Genomic DNA, 17,184 nt, shown 5'->3' with positions numbered 1-17,184 from the left:
GGATAGCCAGAATGGAGCAGGGGCAGGCCGGGAGGGGGAGTGGATTGGTGGCTGCTCTCGGCGCCCTCTCAGGCCTCCTAAAGAGTCTGCTTTTCGGGACTTTGGGAGTTCTCATCCTCTCCGCGAAATTCACCTTCGTCCACCTGACTTCCACGACCAGCGCCCCAACTCCCTTTTCTGCTGCTTACCACTCAGGACAACCCAGACCGACACTCAGCAAACAGCACGTGGTCCAGGGGTCCCAGCTTCCCATTGGCCGCTCGCCTTTTTCCTCCCCAGCGATTGGCCTGGGCCCAGCCACGGTCCACCCCTCCGCAGCCCCACGGTGGTACAGCCCAGCACGGCCCAGGCAGGCGGGACGGTCCACTGCTCCGCGGTGCGGGGGGGGGTAGGGAAGAACCGGGTGAGGCGGAGGGATCCCTCTGGAATGTTTTCGTCGGACCCACCCGACGCGCGGCGGTGCGGATTGGTCGCGAACACTGGGCCGCAGCAGCTGATTGGCCGGACGCACGGTGTGGACCCCGCCCCCTGGCCGCGGCTGCGGCAGAGGCCCGGGCCGGAGTTTGCGGAGGGCCGAGAGGGGCGCGAGCTGGTAGGAGGCGGCGGCGGAGGCGGCGGCGGCGTCGCAGGTGAGTATACCCTGGGGAGGGTCGGCCGCTCGAGGACCCCGGCGGGGACACGCGGGTTACACGGAGTCGTGGACGCGAAGTAATACGGCCTACCGAGCGATGCGGCGCGCGGGGTGGGGTCGGCCCCGTGGAGCCCGCTGGAGTTCGAGGCCCGGTGCTGGGATGTCTGAGGCTCCTTCCCAGCGAGGTGCGTCTCTTCCTGTCGAGGGCAGGGGGCAAAGGCCTCTCCGCCTCCTGGCTGGGTCTCAGGCCGCAACTCCTGTCCCCCTGGGCAGCCCTGTCCGGCTGGGGATGGGCGCAGGGTCGGTATTTCTGCCCCCTGCCCTGGCACCTCCCTGGAACTCGCCGCGTGTCTCAGCCCTCCAGGGGCTGGGGGGCTGGGGAGCCGGGGAGAATAGAAGTCCCGATACTAATCATGAAGAAATCACACTGGCTAGCATTTATTGCTTCCGCGTCAGGCATTTACCATGGTATCATGGAGTCTAAACATCTCGTGGGAGGTGATGCTACTTCTTTTGGAGGTGAGGCAGCAGCGCCAGAGAGGTGGAGAGACTCATCCAAGGTCACACAGCTGGTCAGTGGCAGAGCTAGGACTCGAACCCATGCTTTTCAAAATCCAGAACTGGGGTTTCAACCACCAGACCAGATGGCCTGTGGCTCCATAGCTCAGGCGTCCCTGTCTGGTTCCTCTGCCAGCCAAGCCCCCCTACCCGCACCCCACATACACCTCACCCAGCCACACCTGCTGGGCTTTTCATCCCTCACCCAGAGGTCACTAAACACCAGCCACTCGAACAGGAAGCTGCCCTCGTGTGCCTTCTCCACTGAGCTGGAAAGGGAAGATACAAATACCTGGGTCTTGAGAAGAGGTGACATCTGGGGGATGGGGGGCAGATGGGCAGGGGGCCAGGACGCTGGGGTCTTGTGCCCACTGGGCTCCCTGGGCAGCCTGGGCCGAGACTAGAGCAGTAGGCATTTCCCCAAGAAACACCCAGGAGCCGGTTTTTCAAGGCTGAATCAGAGGTCTCCCGCCCTCCGTCTTGCCAAAGCAATAACACTGCTGGAAGGGGGAGCCTGGGCGTGGTGTCCCCTCCAGCCTGTGTGAGCTCCCAGGAACCCCCTTCCCCACTTCCTACTTCCTCAACTGTGCTTCTGTGTGGCTCTGGGGTTGCTAAGTTTCCGGCCTTCCCAGGGATGAAAGGGTGGGAATACTGGAATTCGGGCCACCCCACTCTGTGCCAGGGCTGAAGCTCTTCTTATCTCTGTGTTCAGGTTCGAGGGGAGACTCTGGGAAGGCAGGGAAGTGGCAGCAGTTAGCAACTCCACAGTAGGCATGGTGGGGCACTCTTCTAAGAATGGGGGGCTCAGAAAGCAGAGTAAGGACATAAGACATTCATTCATTCATTCCATAAATATTTATTGATCATCTACTATGTGCCATCTACAATGGCACAGAGGGTACAAGACAGGCAAAAATCTCTGCTCTTGGGGAGCTGGCATTCTAGTGGGGGGGAGCAGGCCACAAACTAACAAGTAAAGGAGGTACCTTCAGATCGAGGTCAGTGCTATGAATAAAATATAAGGGGGTGACATGATAAAGAGTTACTGGGAGCACGGGGGGGTGGCTCTCGGAGGAGGTGATTATGGAACCAAGGCCTGAATGACACAAAGGAGCCAGCCCTGCGAAAATTAGGCTGAGGGCAAAGCCAGGGCAAAGGCCGTGATGCTGGAACGAGCCTGGAACAGTGTGATTGGGGAGGAGGAGACAGGGCCAGAGCATTGATTCTGCAGGGTTTTGTGGATCACAGTAAGGAGTTTGGAGTTTTTCCTCCGTGAGGTGGGAACCGTTCTAAGGTTTGAGGCAGAGGAGTGACATGATCTGGTTTATGTTTTAAAATAGAGTCATAAAGTTAAATAACAGCCCAAGGCTGGAAGATAAGAGTTTTGCCAGGGCAGCTTGTAATTAAGTTCATGGGCCTGAGCCTGCTGGACCACAGAGGCTGGGCCACAGAGGCAGTTCCAGCAGGCGGGGGCAAGCAGGGGAGGCTGCCTGGAGGTGGTGGCTTGGAGTTGGTCTTGGCAGACAGAGGACTGGGATGTTCCCGTGCAGGGTGGGTGAGGGGGCAATAATAATAATAATAACTCCCTTAAATGGAATATTGGAGTCCCTGGGTGGTACAGACAGTTCATGCGCTTAACTGCTGACCAAAAGGTCGGAGGTTCGAGTCCACCCAGAAGCACCTCAAAAGAAAGACCTAGCAGTTTACTTCTGAAAAATCAGCTATTAAAAACCTGATGGAGCACAGTTTTACTCTGACACACATGGGGTCGCCATGAGTCAGAATCAACTCGACAGCAACTGGTTTTAAAAGGGGTTATCAGGCAAAGTGTTAAGTGGGCTGCATGTATAATCTTGTTGGATTCCCATGAGCCCCCTGAGAGATAGGTATTCTGTCCATTTTTCAGATGAGGAAACTGAGACCCTATGAAGTGAAGTGACTTGCCCACGGCCACACAGCTGGTAAGTGGCAGGGTGGACTTCAAACACAGGCCATGTTGCGTTTCTGGCTTGGAAGACAAATTCAATAAGCACACACCTTGCTCACCAGCATGATTCCCACCTCACAAGTGAGGACACAGAAGCCAGCCTGGACCAGGGCTGGGGGCCAGGGGAGAAAGCCAGAGAAAGTAAAGAAGTTGGGAATTGGCGATTGGGATGTGGTAGTCCAGGGAAAAGGAGGAAGTTTGAATCTTGGCCACTGAATGGAAGATGGTTCAGATAGAGATAGTAATAATCATCACAAATATTTGTGAAGCTTTTACTGTGTGCCAGGAACTAGTCCAGGCACACATGGTTTCCTCAGAGTTCAGAGAGGTTAAGACATTTGTTGAAGATCCCACAGCTAGTAAGAGGTGAAGTCAGATTCCAGATCTGTGATCATAGCATCCCGCCTTCCAGTGGATGGAGTATACGGGAGAGGAAATGACATGTTTCATTTTGTCCTTTTCTTTAGCGTCATTGAGTGTGATTAAACAACTTGAAGGAGCTGTGCTGGTTTTTTCATTTAGAATTTATTTGTTTGTTAAATATTCATTGAGTGCCTACTCATCCCAGACCCTGTGACAAGTGCTAGGGATAGAGAGATGAAGGAACTGATACATAAGGAGTTCCTGCAAATCAATAAGAAAAAGACAGACCATGCAATTTAAAAAGGAATGGGTGAAAGACTAAAACAGGCAATTCACAAAAGGGCAAACCCAAACAGCTAATGCATATATAAAAAGGTGTTTGGTACCATTAATTATCAGGGTAGTGAAAAACAGAACACAATGAAAAGTGAAGGAAACCCTCTGTTTGCCTTCGAGGAACTCACTGGGTAGATGAAGCACCTACTGACTACGTGCCCACTGTTATGCTGGGAAGTGGGGGTGGGAGAAAAACCTCAAAAATGGGCTTATGCTTTTCCAGGGGAAACAAGACCCTCTTGAGGGTAGGAACCATACCTATGCCCATCTGTCCCCCTAAAGCCTGGCACAGGGACTAGTAGACTAGTGAGTATTAGGATTGTTCGTTCATTCAACAAGTATTTATTGGATACCTACTATGAATCAGGCAGTATTCTGTGCAATGAGAATACAGAGATGACAAATAATAAGGCAGTCTTGTGGATATCAGAGGGAACAGATGGTGCAAAAGCCCTGAGGCCATCCTGGATTCAGTTGAGCCCAGTTGACTGTACCCATTTTCATGCAGGATCAGCCAGGAGGCCCTTGTGGCTGGAGCAGAGTGAGCAAGGAGGATAGTGAAAGGAGATAAAAGCAGGGAGGTGATGGGGCAGAGCATGCAAGGCCTTGTGGGCCACAGGGAGGATGTTAGTGTTTCCTCCGAGTGAGGTGGGAGCCATGGAGGGTTCTGGGCAGAGAGGGGTCATGCTCTGGCTGACGTTTTACAGGATCACTCTGGCTGCTGTGTTGACAAGAGACCGTGGGGGGCGAGGTGGAAGCCGAGGGACCAGAAGGAGGCGACTGTACTAGTCTAGGTGAGCGATGGTATGTGACATTACAGGAGATGCCAGAAGACGGAGAAGCAAATTAACACAGATGGGTGGACAGACAGATGGGTGGATGCATGACTGAATCCAGGACAGCCGCTGGAAGAGGTGGTCTGGAGGGAGCACGCAGGAAGTCCCCTTTACAGAGAATCATATAGTTTCATTCTTACCACAGCCCAATGAGGTGGGTGCAGTATCCCATTTGCAGACAGGCAACTGAGGCCCAGGAAGATTGAGTCACTCAGGGGACAGCTTTGCTGTGCACTGGGACTTGGAGATTGGACAGACCTGGGGGTGTGACTGGGCTCTGTCTTGGACATGTGACTTCACAATGAGATACAAACTCTTCACCCTGCTCTACAATGCCCTGTATAACCTGGCCCTGGCATCTCTTTTACTGCCTCCCTCTTTCCCCTTGCTCCCTCCACTTCAGCTGCACTGGTCTCCTCACTGATGCCTGTGAGCACCTAAGTCAGGGACTTCCCGCCTCTGCTCACAGTGCTCCAGGGTTCCCACCTCACTCAGCGCAAAACCAAAGTTCTCCAGCAGCCCACCAGGCTCCATCACCTCCCTGTCCTCGCCTCCTCACTTTTATTCTCTCACTCTGCTCAAACTACACAGGTCTCCTCACTGTTTCTCAGACGTGCTAAGCATGTGCCCACCCCAGGGCCTTTGCATGGCTGTTCCTTCTTCCTGAAGCACTCTTGCCCCAGGTCCCTGCATAGATGCTTCTTCCTCTTTTGTTCAGGCCTTAGGTCCAACTTCACCTGCGCAGATCTTCAGAGGGGCCCTCCTTGACCTTGTCTAGCAGACCTGTCTTGTTTGTTGACTTTATAGCACTGTTAGAAATTATACTAGATATTTACACATTTGCTTGTTCACTGTGTGTCTCCCCGTCTGTACACTTTGGGAGAGCATGGACAGAACCCAACTAGCCGGTGTAGCACCTATGAGTGAGTTAGAAAACTACAGCCCTTCTTCCAGCAGACATCCCCAACCAGGGACTGTGGCCTGGCAGACTGCAGTTCAGTCCCGCCCGCCACCTAGGTCTACTGCTTTTGCACTGTGAACAACCTGTGTAACTCATATGGTGACCCTAGGCAGGGACCTTGCTTTTCTTACTGAAGGCAGTGTCCCCAGCATCTGAAAAGGTGATTCGAATATAGTAAGCTTTTGATAAGATGTTTATTTAAAGGGGAGAAGAAGGGAGGAAGAAAGAGAGAGAGAGAGAGAAAAAAAAGGAAAGTTTATCAGGACAGGTTTTGCTGCAGTAACAAACAACCCCAAAATCTGAGTGGCTGAACTCAACAAAAGTTAACTTCTTATTCCTGCTACATGTTCATTGCAGCTTAGCAGGAGGCTCCGTCCATTGGACTTAGCTTGGTGGAGCAGCCACCATATCAAACGTGGCTGGTCACCCTGCCAGAGATTAACAGAGTTTTGGAGAGCTTCACAGCAGCACTGAAATGCTTTAGCTCAGAAGTGTCACGTGTCCCTTCCCTTCTCACAGCTCATTGGCCAGAACTGGTCAAGTGCCCACCTAGTCACAAGGGGGCCGGCAAGTACCATTCACCTGTGTGCTTAGAAGGGGGAGAGACAGAAATATTAAGTGCATTACACGGATGATGGCAACAGATGGGAAGACAGAAATTTAATCTCTTTGAGCCTCCGTTTGCTCATTCGTTAAATGGGTATAACCATAGCATAAGATGGTTTCCGTGGTGTGTAAGGATTTAATAAGGCAATGGAGCAGTTAGCATGGGGTTGTAATAAATATTAATTGCTCTTATTATGTCTGTGTGAGGGTTCGATTGGAGGCCAGTGTCTTGCCTAAACACTTCACTGGGCCTGTCGGGTACTGGGAATGGGGGAGGGGCTGTCTGAGGCCACCGCCAGGCCCTGAGCCCACCTTCCTGCCCTACAGATCTCCTGGGCGTGCCCCCTCTTGTTGCTGCTCATGCCGCTGGGACTGGGGCGGCGGAAAAAGGCGCCACCGCTGGTGGAAAATGAGGAGGCCGAGCCAGGCCGTGGTGGGCTGGGTGTGGGGGAGCCAGGGCCCCTGGGCGGGGCTGGGGCAGGAGGGCCCCAGATGGGCCTGCCCCCACCTCCCCCAGCCCTGCGGCCCCGCCTCGTGTTCCACACCCAGCTGGCCCACGGCAGTCCCACTGGCCGCATAGAGGGCTTCACCAACGTCAAGGAGCTGTATGGCAAGATTGCTGAGGCCTTCCGACTACCAGCTGCTGAGGTACCCACTGGGGTGCTGGGTACCAGGGCCCTGGGGCCCTGGGCAAGACCACAGGGCCCCGGATGGCAGACTAGAGGTCTGGGCCTGCACCCTGTTCATGAGCTGGGGCTTAGATGCTGGGTTCTGAGCTTCAGATGCTGAAGTTATAGGTGCTGAGGCCTGAACCCCAGTGGATTATGGGGAACTGGAGGTCAGAGCTAGATGCCGAGTTCTCATCAGGCCCTGGAAGGCCTGGATCCCAGTGGATTATGGGGAACTGGAGGTCAGGGCTGGATGCTGAGTTCCCATCAGGCCCTGGGAGGCCTGGATCCCAGTGGATTATGGGGGAACTCAAGGTCAGGGCTGGATGCCGAGTTGCCATCATTCATTAGGAGGCCTGAACCCCAGTGGATTGTGGGGGCTGGAGGGAGGGAGACCAGGAGACTGGGATTGAGCAGAAGTAGACACAGGGGTCTCAGTAGGCATGGTGGGAATCTGTGCCTCTGCCTTCATTCCCCAGGCAGTTACTGAGCTCCCACTGTGGCTCAGGCTCTGTTCTATGCCCTGGAAAAAGGGAGTTCAGAAATCCTGGTCCCAGCAGAACTAACATCCTAGTGGGGCCCTGCCCTGGCTCAGGGTGGCCAGTCACTGGGACAGAGACCCTCAAGCTTTCCCCTACTCTCCCCTTCCCCCTCAGGAAGGGAGGTGAGGGTTGAGTGTGTCCCACCCTTGCAGGTGATGTTCTGTACCCTCAACACCCACAAAGTGGACATGGACAAGCTCCTGGGGGGGCAGATTGGGCTGGAGGACTTCATCTTTGCCCACGTCAAGGGGCAGCGCAAGGAGGTGGAGGTGTTCAAGTCGGAGGAGGCACTGGGGCTCACCATCACGGACAATGGGGCTGGCTACGCCTTCATCAAGGTGCCTGGGATGGGTAGCCCCCCTGTCCTAGGGTGAGGGCGGCCCTTGAGACCCTGGGTGGAGCCCCAGAGGCTGACAGTGACCCTCCCCGCCAGCGCATCAAGGAGGGCAGCGTGATTGACCACATCCAGCTCATCAGCGTGGGGGACATGATCGAGGCCATCAACGGGCAGAGCCTGTTGGGCTGCAGGCACTATGAGGTAGCCCGGCTGCTAAAGGAGCTGCCCCGAGGCCGCACCTTCACACTGAAGCTCACCGAGCCCCGCAAGGCCTTTGGTGAGATGGCCTGCTCTTGGGTCCAGGCTGCGGTGCTGGGAGCTGCCAGTAGGTGGCACCCAAGGCCAGGGGGCTGTGGAGGAAATGGGAGCAGCCGCACCCTGCCCCAGAGAGGGGGTGCTGGCTATCCTCCCAGCCTGTGGGGAGGGCGGGGGGCAGGGGAGGAGGAAGCTGCCCCCACACCCAGCTTCCAGGAGCCATTAGCCCAGCCAAGCGCCCCTAACCCAGGCCAGCCCCCCAGCCCAGAGGAGCCAGGGTTGACTGCACCATGCTAGCCCCCCCACTTCAGTAACTGGCTTCACTAACTCTTAGGAATGGGCCCGAGGCCCCCAGGGGTGGGGGTGGGGGACGCTAAACCTTTCCCTGGCAGGTAGGGCTGGTTGTGGCCTGACAGCTATATACTCCTTGGTGGTAGAGGGAGCAGCTGGGGACCCAGGCCCCAACCCCTTCCTCTCTTTGTTCCTGGGAGCAAAAGGGGCCCCCTGCAGTCTCCCCTCCAGCTCTTTTCTGTCTCGAGCATCTGGCAACCCATTCTATGCCCATGCCAAGCCTGAGTCAGGAGTCCTGCTTTCCTGGAGTCACCTCAGCCCCCACCCCTGGGAGCCTATGGGAGCTTGCAAAAGTTTGCGGTGGGAGGGTGGGTTCCTGCCCAGAGCATGCTGGAAGGAGGTTCCCCAGCCCTCACCCACTCCGTGCCTCCCACAGACATGATCAGCCAGCGTTCAGGGGGTGGCCGCCCTGGCTCTGGTCCCCAGCTAGGTACAGGCCGAGGGACCCTGCGGCTCCGATCCCGGGGCCCTGCCACAGTGGAGGATCTGGTGAGTATTCCAGCCGTAACCCCGCGCCTCTCCACCCTGTGTACATGCCGATCTCACTTCTGCCACCTTCCTGCTCTGAGACCTTGAGCAAGTGAGCCTTGGTTTCCCCATGTGTAAACGGGGATAATAGTAACAATGCTTTCTTTTCAGAGTTGTTGTGAGGATTAAATGTGGGTTAATATAAGTAAGTAAAGTGGTTAAAAGAGGCCCTGATACTTGGTGAGTACAATTACTGTTATGTTCATATTTTATGTTGCTCTTGCCCCAGCCCTCAGCCTTTGAGGAGAAGGCAATTGAGAAGGTAGATGACCTGCTGGAGAGTTACATGGGCATCAGAGACACCGAGCTAGGTAAGTGGGCCACCTGGGGCTGGGGGTGGGTGGGAGTCTGGGGGAAGCAGCTTCTAGGTCCCATGGGGCTGGCTCTCTGCCACTCGGGCTATCTATGTCTCCATTCCCCCTCTCCCTAGCGGCCACCATGGTAGAGTTGGGGAAGGACAAAAAGAACCCAGACGAGCTGGCAGAGGCCCTGGATGAGCGGCTTGGTGACTTCGCCTTCCCCGACGAGTTCGTCTTTGATGTCTGGGGTGCCATCGGGGACGCCAAGGTCGGCCGCTACTAGGCCACCTGCTGGACCTTGCAATGACCTGGGCCTAGCCTGGCCTGGTGGGGACCCCCAGAGCAGCCACCGTGCCCTGGACCCCAGCCTGACGGCAGTGTGGAACAGAGGTGGGGCCGGGCCCCTGCCCCACTCCAATCGGTACCACCCCCTCTTCATTCCCCAGCCTGGCTGGAATTCCCAGGCCCTCTACCCTGCTCCCCACCTACCTCAGCTGGGTTAAGCGCCACAGGGAGGGCCCGGCCAAATTGGGCGGCCATTCCTGCCCCCAACACTTTCCACATCAGCTGCCAAACTGGTCCCTGTGTCTCCCTGGGGCCTCGGGTTCTTCTTGGGGCCATGACCTCCCTTGTTTCCTGACGGAGGGAATGCAGAAGGGGGGCATCCCCCTTCAGCAGATGCAATAACACCCTCCTTCCTGCTGCCCCCCAGAGGAGCCCCTTGCTCTGAAGTCTGTTACCTCCGTATTTGAATGAGTCTGCTGTGAACCCCAGCCTCCCCCGCCTCTCCCCCACCCAGCCCGGACCTGTTGGGACGGGACGGGGGACCAGGCAGTGGGCTTTTGTATCTGAATTTGCTGTCTGAACATAAAGAATCTATCTGCTGTTGGACCTGTGTGCTCTGGGTGGGAGAGGGGGTGTGCTGAGGCTGGGAAAGAATGTAGCAGCTGAAATCCATCGTCCTTGGACTCCAAATTGAATCAGGAACTGCCCGCCCGCCCCCTCCCACCGTTCCGCCTGATGAGGCTCCTGGCTGCAAGCCATGCGCTTCCAGGCAGGGCCGGCGCTGCTTGGCCTACTGAGGGTTCAAATCTTGCCCCTTCCAAGCGAGCCTCCAGAACGAGCCCTCCTGTGCCCCAGCCCAGTGTCACATGGGCATGAGGCTGTTGTCTATGGTGGGAGGAAGGGGACCCCCGACCTTGGGGAGCACCAGGGCAGGAGGGCATCCAGGCTGGACTTGGAAAAGGAATGACCAGGCAGCTGGCCCTAAGATGGAGCCTCAGGCCTGCCCTAGCAAGTGCTGATGAGAAGGAGCCACCCCCCATCCCACCCAGGACAGAAAGGACTCCTGATGCTGCGTCCCACCCCACCCAGGGCATAGGGGGCTCCTGATGCTGCCTCCCACCCCACCCAGGGCAAAGGGGGGCTTCTGATGCTGCCACCCCAGGGCAGAGGGGCCTCCTGATGCTGACCCCCCACCCCAGTGGATTCCTGGATATGCAGGGTCTCTGGCGTCCATGGGAAGAGATGCTTCGCAACAGACATAAACCCAGCTTGCTTGTTTTCACAGACCATTTGATCCTCAAGGATTGCAGGGCACAGGGAAGGGGACGGGACCCTGGCCAGACCTGGAGGGGATGGGCCAGAACTGAAGCAAGGGGAGCCAGGCCAGAGGTCCCTGCAGGAATGTTTGGGGGCAAGCCCAGAGGCTGTGAAGTCTGAGCCCGCCCACTCTCCCAACTACCAGCAGGGCGATGGGCAGCTATGAAGGGGTGGTGGGGAGACTGGGCTGGATGTGCACGCTGGCTTGTTGGGGGAGAAGGCTCCACCAGATGCATGGTGCAATGGGGGCAGTCGCTATCTGGGCTACTCTGGGCTCCTCCCCACGTGTCTGCACCAGTAGACCTTGTAAAGTTGTGAAGGGGTGTGGATGGTTGGTGCTGGTGTTGAGGGCTGTGACTTGGGTATGTTGTGAGTAAGGGGTGTGATGACCGTGTCCCAGAATGTCCAGTGGTATAACTGGCGGTTTCTGGTGGCATGGAGTGAGGGTGTCGTGTCTCAGGGTATTTGGGGTGTTAAGTATGGCTGTTGCTGTTTCTGGGAGGGGTGATCAGCTAGGTCTCGGGGTTCAGGGTTGTGAGCATGTGTCTCAGTGTTGCTGTTCCTGGTATAGTGTGGCCAGCTAGGTGTTAGGGGTCAGGGACGTGAGCCTTATGTCTCAGAGTTGCTTTTTCTGGCAAGGAGGTGACTGGCTAGGTCTTGGAGTATTCAGAGGTGAGGCACTCATCATATGTTGGGTGTGTGAAGTGTACTTTGGGGACCTGTGTTGGATTAAAGGGTGTGTCCAGATGGCATGGAGGGTGGCAGGGGCCTGGCTCAGAGATAAGGGATACAACTGTGTCTCCATGCTAGGCAACTTTTGCAGTGCTAAGGGGGGGTGCGTTTCTGGGTGATGAGGGAAGTGGCTGCCCTGGTGTCTCTGGTGTTAGTTGGACACTGGCCTCGGCTCCATGCTGGGGGTGAGGCAGTCTCAGTGAGTTTGGGGAATGGCACCAGACCTGAGGCATTGAGAATAGTGCTGACAGGTGACTGCACCCAGGTCTCAGGGTGTGAGACTGTATGTGTACCCCAGGGGCGTGACCCTACTTCTAGGGCTAGGTGGTGAGGCAGTGTCTCCAGGATTAAGGGTGTGGCTGTTGCCTTGGCTTCAGGCCATGTGTCCCAGGAGCTCGTCAGTGCATCCTAAAGTGGAACCTAGGAACTGGTGGAGCCATCGAGGGGGAAAAGATCCCTTGGGAAGCCAGGCCACTTGGCTCCTGTCCCCCTTCGGCCTCCTCACTCCTCCCCCTCCAGGGTATGACTCGCTGGGCCCTGGCCTGGGTTTAAGCCCCTGTATAAATAGTGGGTGGATCCCCTAGCCAGGCTGGGCCTGACCCAAGGCACCAGGTTTCACTCAAGGCACTGCCTGCCTTCTTCCACTCACTCCAATATCCATGAAGGCTCCATGGGGTGGGGGAGAAGCGGGGGGGGGGGTCCCACTGCCCATGGGCGGGGTTGGCCCCCAACCCTACAGCTCCCCTAAGGGTGGTAGCACCCGCCTAAGCCGTCCAGGACCGCCTCAGGCAACGCTCACATTTTCCAGTGTTTAGATTTTATCCACTTTATTAATGAGGCAACTGAGAAGCCCAGCCTGCAGGAGGAGGGGGCTGACCTTGCCCTGCTGGGGGAGGGGGTCCTAGGGGCCAAGCCAACTCATGGGGGAGGTGGGACCCGGAGAGGGCTGTACTCATTGCCAGAACAACAGAGAGGGGGTCTCTGCCATCCCAGCCCCCAGCAAGAGCCAGGCGGGGAACAGCCCCTAGAGGGCGGGGCGGCAGGAGGAGGCAGGGAGCAGAGGAGCCGCCCCAGAGGGAGGGAGGAAAGGAAGGAGGGAGAGAGGGAGGGAGCGGCCTGTTGAGAGCCAGGGTTGTGCAGCAAGCAAGCAGCAAGAGCTGTGTGGCAGGCGATGGGGACCCGGGGTCCCAAGAAGCGCTGGGTAAGAGGCTGGGGTGCAGGACCTCAGGTGGGGGAAGAGGGCATGAAAGGATGGGAGCAGCGCTACCTCTGCCTGTCTATCCTGGGTTCCTAGGCTCTCAGCCCCATCTGTCTCTGTTGGTCTTACAGTCTGTCCGCCCTCCCTGCTGGTCTGACTCACCACCAGGGTAGGGAGGATTGGACTGTCCTGGGTCAGCTTTGAGGCCTCCAGGGCCCAGGCATGCAGAGGACAGGAATGAAACTGGGCATCCAAGGTGATGGCATGGTGGTCAGGAGCAGGGCTTGTTTAAGAGATAGTCATGGAGCAAGAGACGGGGTCGTGGGGGCAGAGAGCTGTGGGGGAAAGAGACATGGCCATGGGGACAGAGCTGTGCCTGGGGGACACAAAAGGTGCCATGGGGACAGAGATGTGGCTGAAAGGGATAGAGATTAGACCACAGCAGACAGAGGTCCATGGAGTCAGACATGGGGCTGTGAGGACAGAGATTTAGTCATGGGGACAGAGATGTGGCTGAGGGGACAAAAATGGGGCCATGGGATCAGAGACATGGCCATGGGGACAGAGATGAGGGGACAGAAATGGGGCTCTGAGAACAGAGACATCATCGGGGGACAGAGATGTGGCTGACAGGGATAGAAATGTCATGGGGACAGATGTGGCTGAGGGGACAGAGATGGGGCTGTGGGGACAGAGGGGTGTAGGGGCAGAGATGTAACTGAGGGGACAGATACGGGGCTGTGGGGACAGAGGCACAGTCATGGGGTCAGAGATGCAGCTGAGGGGATGGGAACATGTGTGGCCATGGGAACAGAGACATGGCAGAGTGAGATAGAGACAGTGCTGTGAGTCGGGCAGTGAGCTTCAAGGATGGGACTGGAGTGTAGATGATGTGGAGAAGGTCAAAGACGGGGCAGTGGGGTTGAGTGGGTCCCTGAAGCCAGAAATGGGTCCGTGGTGGTAATAAGGAGGAGATGAGGAGCAGAGACACAGAGAGATGGAGCTCTGGAATTTGCGAAAGGAGCTGAGAGGGACAGAGCAGGGATGCAGTGGAGGGCAGAGAGGGGTGGTGAGAGACAGAGGAGGAGGAGGGGCTCAGGAGCCGGGCAGTGCGGATCTTTTAGAATTACCACCGGCAGAGGGGCCGCGCAGGAACGCCATGTGGTCAAATGGGCCCTGAACCTGACAGACACTGATGGAGTCTCCAGCTGGTTCCAACAGGAGTGGCAGCGCTGTGCCCCTTGGCTGCCTCACCTTGACCTCCTTTCCTCTTCCCAGCCCTCTGGAACCTGACATGGGCCCCTGCGGGCCCTTCAACGTGACCCTGGTCAGCGAAGCGACCACGTGCGCGGCACCCGGGGCTCCCAACACATCCGTCACGCAGCCGTCGGGGCGTCCGGGCAGGTCGCCGGCGCTGCCCATCTTCTCCATGACACTGGGCGCTGTGTCCAACATGCTGGCGCTGGCGCTACTGGCGCAGGCCGCGGGTCGTCTGCGGCGCCGCCGCTCTGCCGCCATCTTCCTGCTGTTCGTCGCCAGCCTGCTGGCCACCGACCTGGCGGGCCACGTGATCCCGGGCGCGCTGGTGCTGCGCCTGTACGCAGCAGGCCGATCGCCGGCCGGCGGCGCCTGCCACTTCCTTGGCGGCTGCATGGTCTTCTTCGGCCTGTGCCCGCTGCTGCTGGGCTGCGGCATGGCCGTGGAGCGCTGCGTGGGTGTCACACGGCCGCTGCTGCACGCGGCGCGCGTCTCCACGGCCCGTGCGCGCCTGGCGCTCGCCGCGTTGGCTGCTGTGGCCCTGGCGGTTGCGCTGCTGCCGCTGGCGCGCGTGGGTCGCTACGAGCTGCAGTACCCAGGCACCTGGTGCTTCATCGGCCTGGGCCCAGCGGGCGACTGGCGCCAGGCGCTGCTCGCCAGCCTGTTCGCCGGCCTCGGCCTGGCCGCGCTGCTTGCGGCGCTAGTGTGCAACACGCTCAGCGGCTTGACCCTGCTGCGCGCCCGTTGGCGCCGCCGCTCTCGACGGCGCCCACCGGCCGCAAGCCCAGATGGCCTCCGCGGCCGCCGCCGCTGGGGGGCGCGCTCGGCCTCCTCCTCGTCTGCCTCGTCCCTCGCCTCTGCCTCCGGCGCCCCCAGCGGCTCCCCGGGAGGCGGCTCGACGCGCAGAGCCCGAGCCCACGACGTGGAGATGGTGGGCCAGCTAGTGGGCATCATGATGGTGTCGTGCATCTGCTGGAGCCCGCTGCTGGTGAGGGGCGCAGCGCCCCTCGAGTCACGCTCCTCCCTTTCTCCCGACCTGGCTTGCCCCTTCACAGCCTCCCACCACCTCCTTCCTGGGATGCCCGGCGCCTCTCCCTCACCCAACGCTGCCCTGCCAGAACGCGCCCTTCCTCACAACCTCCTCATCCTTCTCCTTCCCCTAGGGTCCTTGGAGCCCACCCTTCTCTTTTCCTGGTCACTCCCCTCTAGACCTGGCTCTGACTTCTCGGTCGAGCCCTGCCCTTTTTCCTTTCCATATGCGCCCTCCTCACCTTCCTCCTTCCCCAGGGACTTGCCGCCGGCCCCGCCCTTCTACCCCTCGCCCTTTTAGGCCCCGCCAGTTATGTTATACCCTCTGTCCTACGGAATTGCTAAGACTTCTTTCTTACCGGAGATCCCACCCTTGAAGGCCTTTGTTTACGCCCTCCAAAGTCCCGCTTCTTCGCCCGCCTTCCAAAGCTTCCATGTACTCCCCCATTTACCCTCCCCAAGACGCCCGCCCCTCCTCACAGCCCTTTCACTGTCCAACGTGGCCTTCCTCTCTCAACCTTGCTCCGCGTTCACACCCGCTTTTCCCAACAGCCTGCATCCTTTTTCACGCCTCCTCCCCTCCTAGGCCCGCCCCCGCGGCCGCTCACGCCACCTTCTCCGCAGGTGTTGGTGGTGCTGGCCGTCGGGGGCTGGGGCCCCAGCTCCTTGCAGCGGCAGCTGTTTCTGGCCGTGCGCCTGGCCTCCTGGAACCAGATCCTGGACCCCTGGGTGTACATCCTGCTGCGCCAGGCCGTGCTGCGCCAGCTGCTTCGTCTCCTGCCCCCGAGGGCGGGCACCAAGGGCGGCCACGTCGGGCTCGGCTTGACCCGGAGTGCCTGGGAAATCAGCTCGCTGCGCAGCTCCCGGCACAGTGGCCTAGGCCAATTCTAGACGCTCCCTGAGGCCTTTCGGCTAAGTCAGACCATCCCGGGCCGGGCACGCGGCGCGGAGCCTTCAGGGAATAAAGCCACTTTGCAGACGAGCCCAGCGCGACGTGTCCCGTTGGGGCTACAGCGCCGACTGCGGCCTCGCAGGGGCGGCTGAGGCGCCCGTTCGTCGCTGGGACAGGTGCGGTTCCGGCACTGACCACGCGGGGGCGTACACACCGATGTTCTGTCTTCAGGCGGCAGGTGCCCGGCCCGCCGAGCTAGAGCCCCAGGATCATTCGCAGAACGTCGTCGCCGCTGCGCTGAGCACAGGCTCAGCTAGACTCAGAGCTAGAGTGGGTGGGGGCGCTGCTTGTTCCTCCTACTGCCAGGACGGACTCTCTCAACCATTCTGTCCATCACGGCCCTGAGCTACCCCACCACAGACCCAAGTCCCTCCACTGCCACCTGCCCACGAGCCTCTACTACGGCCACCCTCCTCCTAACAATCCTGTGTCTTCACCCTTCCTTGGTACCTTCAAATGTTCCCCCACCTTAGCCCTGAGCGCCTCCCCAGCACTCCCTACACGCCTTGCCACCCCGCCCCCCCCCCCCACCAATTCTCTCCACTTGCATGCATTCCCTCCACCCCAGTACTGCGCACAAGGAGAGACAGAAAATGCATGGATGGGGTAAACCCCAAAGGCCTTTTTAAAAACTACTAAGAGCTCGGTGGGGGAGGGGTAGGGAGGGGCTAGCAGCCCCCCGCAACGAAGTCGAAGTCCTGGAAGGCCGCTTGCTCCGTGGCCGTGAGGGGCCGCGCATCGCGGGGCGGGCTCAGCGTGGGGGCCTCCCCCGTGAACTCCTCGTCGAAGTTGCTGACATCGGTGCGACCTGACAGCTTGGGTACGAAGGGCGGTGGCAAGCGCCGGGCCAGTAGGGAGTCCCAGCCCAGTGTCTGTTGGGCAGGGGGTGGGGTCAGCATGGAAGGCTGGGGGCCAGACGCCAGAAGGGGCTAGACCCTTGGCCCTGTCCAGGCCTGGGTCTGTGGGGACCAGCAGAAGTCAAGACAGGAAAAAAGGGGTGGAACTGGGGGCTTGGGGGGCAGGGGGGAGCCTGGTGGCCAGTGGGGGAAGCCTGAGCTCACACCAACCAGCCTGGGGTGGGGTGGGTGAAGGAGGGTCAGCAGGGGTGAGGGATGGCCAAGGAGGTAGGGATATCAAGGGGAGGTGACAATGGAGG

The 17,184-nt window shown here is 58.7% G+C and overlaps 3 protein-coding genes across 7 annotated transcripts in view; 2 read left to right on the top strand and 1 right to left on the bottom strand.

Annotated features, from left to right (window-relative positions):
- The first annotated feature begins 519 nt into the window (after nucleotides 1-519).
- Nucleotides 520-12,270, top strand: GIPC1 (GIPC PDZ domain containing family member 1). Of its 2 annotated transcripts, none has more exons than XM_049877147.1 (9): nucleotides 520-629; nucleotides 3,096-3,150; nucleotides 4,583-4,679; nucleotides 6,606-6,926; nucleotides 7,641-7,826; nucleotides 7,922-8,102; nucleotides 8,808-8,920; nucleotides 9,189-9,270; nucleotides 9,390-12,270. In XM_049877147.1, the coding sequence occupies exons 3-9, from the start codon at nucleotides 4,677-4,679 to the stop codon at nucleotides 9,539-9,541; spliced, it is 1,038 nt and encodes a 345-aa protein (XP_049733104.1). In that variant the 5' UTR covers nucleotides 520-629; nucleotides 3,096-3,150; nucleotides 4,583-4,676; the 3' UTR covers nucleotides 9,542-12,270. The 2 variants fall into 2 exon arrangements, with proteins under 2 accessions (XP_049733104.1, XP_049733105.1); XM_049877148.1 differs by having other exon boundaries at nucleotides 521-629; nucleotides 4,583-4,669.
- Nucleotides 12,271-12,323: 53 nt separating this feature from the next.
- On the top strand, nucleotides 12,324-16,632 carry PTGER1 (prostaglandin E receptor 1). 2 transcript variants are annotated; one of them, XM_049877140.1, is made up of 2 exons: nucleotides 12,324-12,793; nucleotides 14,069-15,790. In XM_049877140.1, exon 2 carries the CDS (start codon nucleotides 14,085-14,087, stop codon nucleotides 15,375-15,377), a length of 1,293 nt encoding a protein of 430 aa, XP_049733097.1. In that variant the 5' UTR covers nucleotides 12,324-12,793; nucleotides 14,069-14,084; the 3' UTR covers nucleotides 15,378-15,790. The 2 variants fall into 2 exon arrangements, with proteins under 2 accessions (XP_049733097.1, XP_049733096.1); XM_049877139.1 differs by lacking the exon at nucleotides 12,324-12,793 and having other exon boundaries at nucleotides 13,524-15,035; nucleotides 15,701-16,632.
- The window catches only part of PKN1 (protein kinase N1), a 30,372-nt gene continuing 29,810 nt past the window's right edge, over nucleotides 16,623-17,184 (bottom strand). For all 3 annotated transcript variants that reach the window (XM_049877108.1, XM_049877109.1, XM_049877106.1), the window contains exon 22: nucleotides 16,623-16,900. In XM_049877108.1, the coding sequence (XP_049733065.1) occupies nucleotides 16,697-16,900 (204 nt within the window). In that variant the 3' untranslated portion in view covers nucleotides 16,623-16,696. The remainder of the gene's footprint in view (nucleotides 16,901-17,184) is intronic.

The sequence above is a fragment of the Elephas maximus genome, chromosome 3 (assembly GCF_024166365.1).
Source record: "Elephas maximus indicus isolate mEleMax1 chromosome 3, mEleMax1 primary haplotype, whole genome shotgun sequence".
NCBI lineage: Eukaryota > Metazoa > Chordata > Mammalia > Proboscidea > Elephantidae > Elephas > Elephas maximus.
This window is presented reverse-complemented; position numbering and strand designations above follow the sequence as displayed.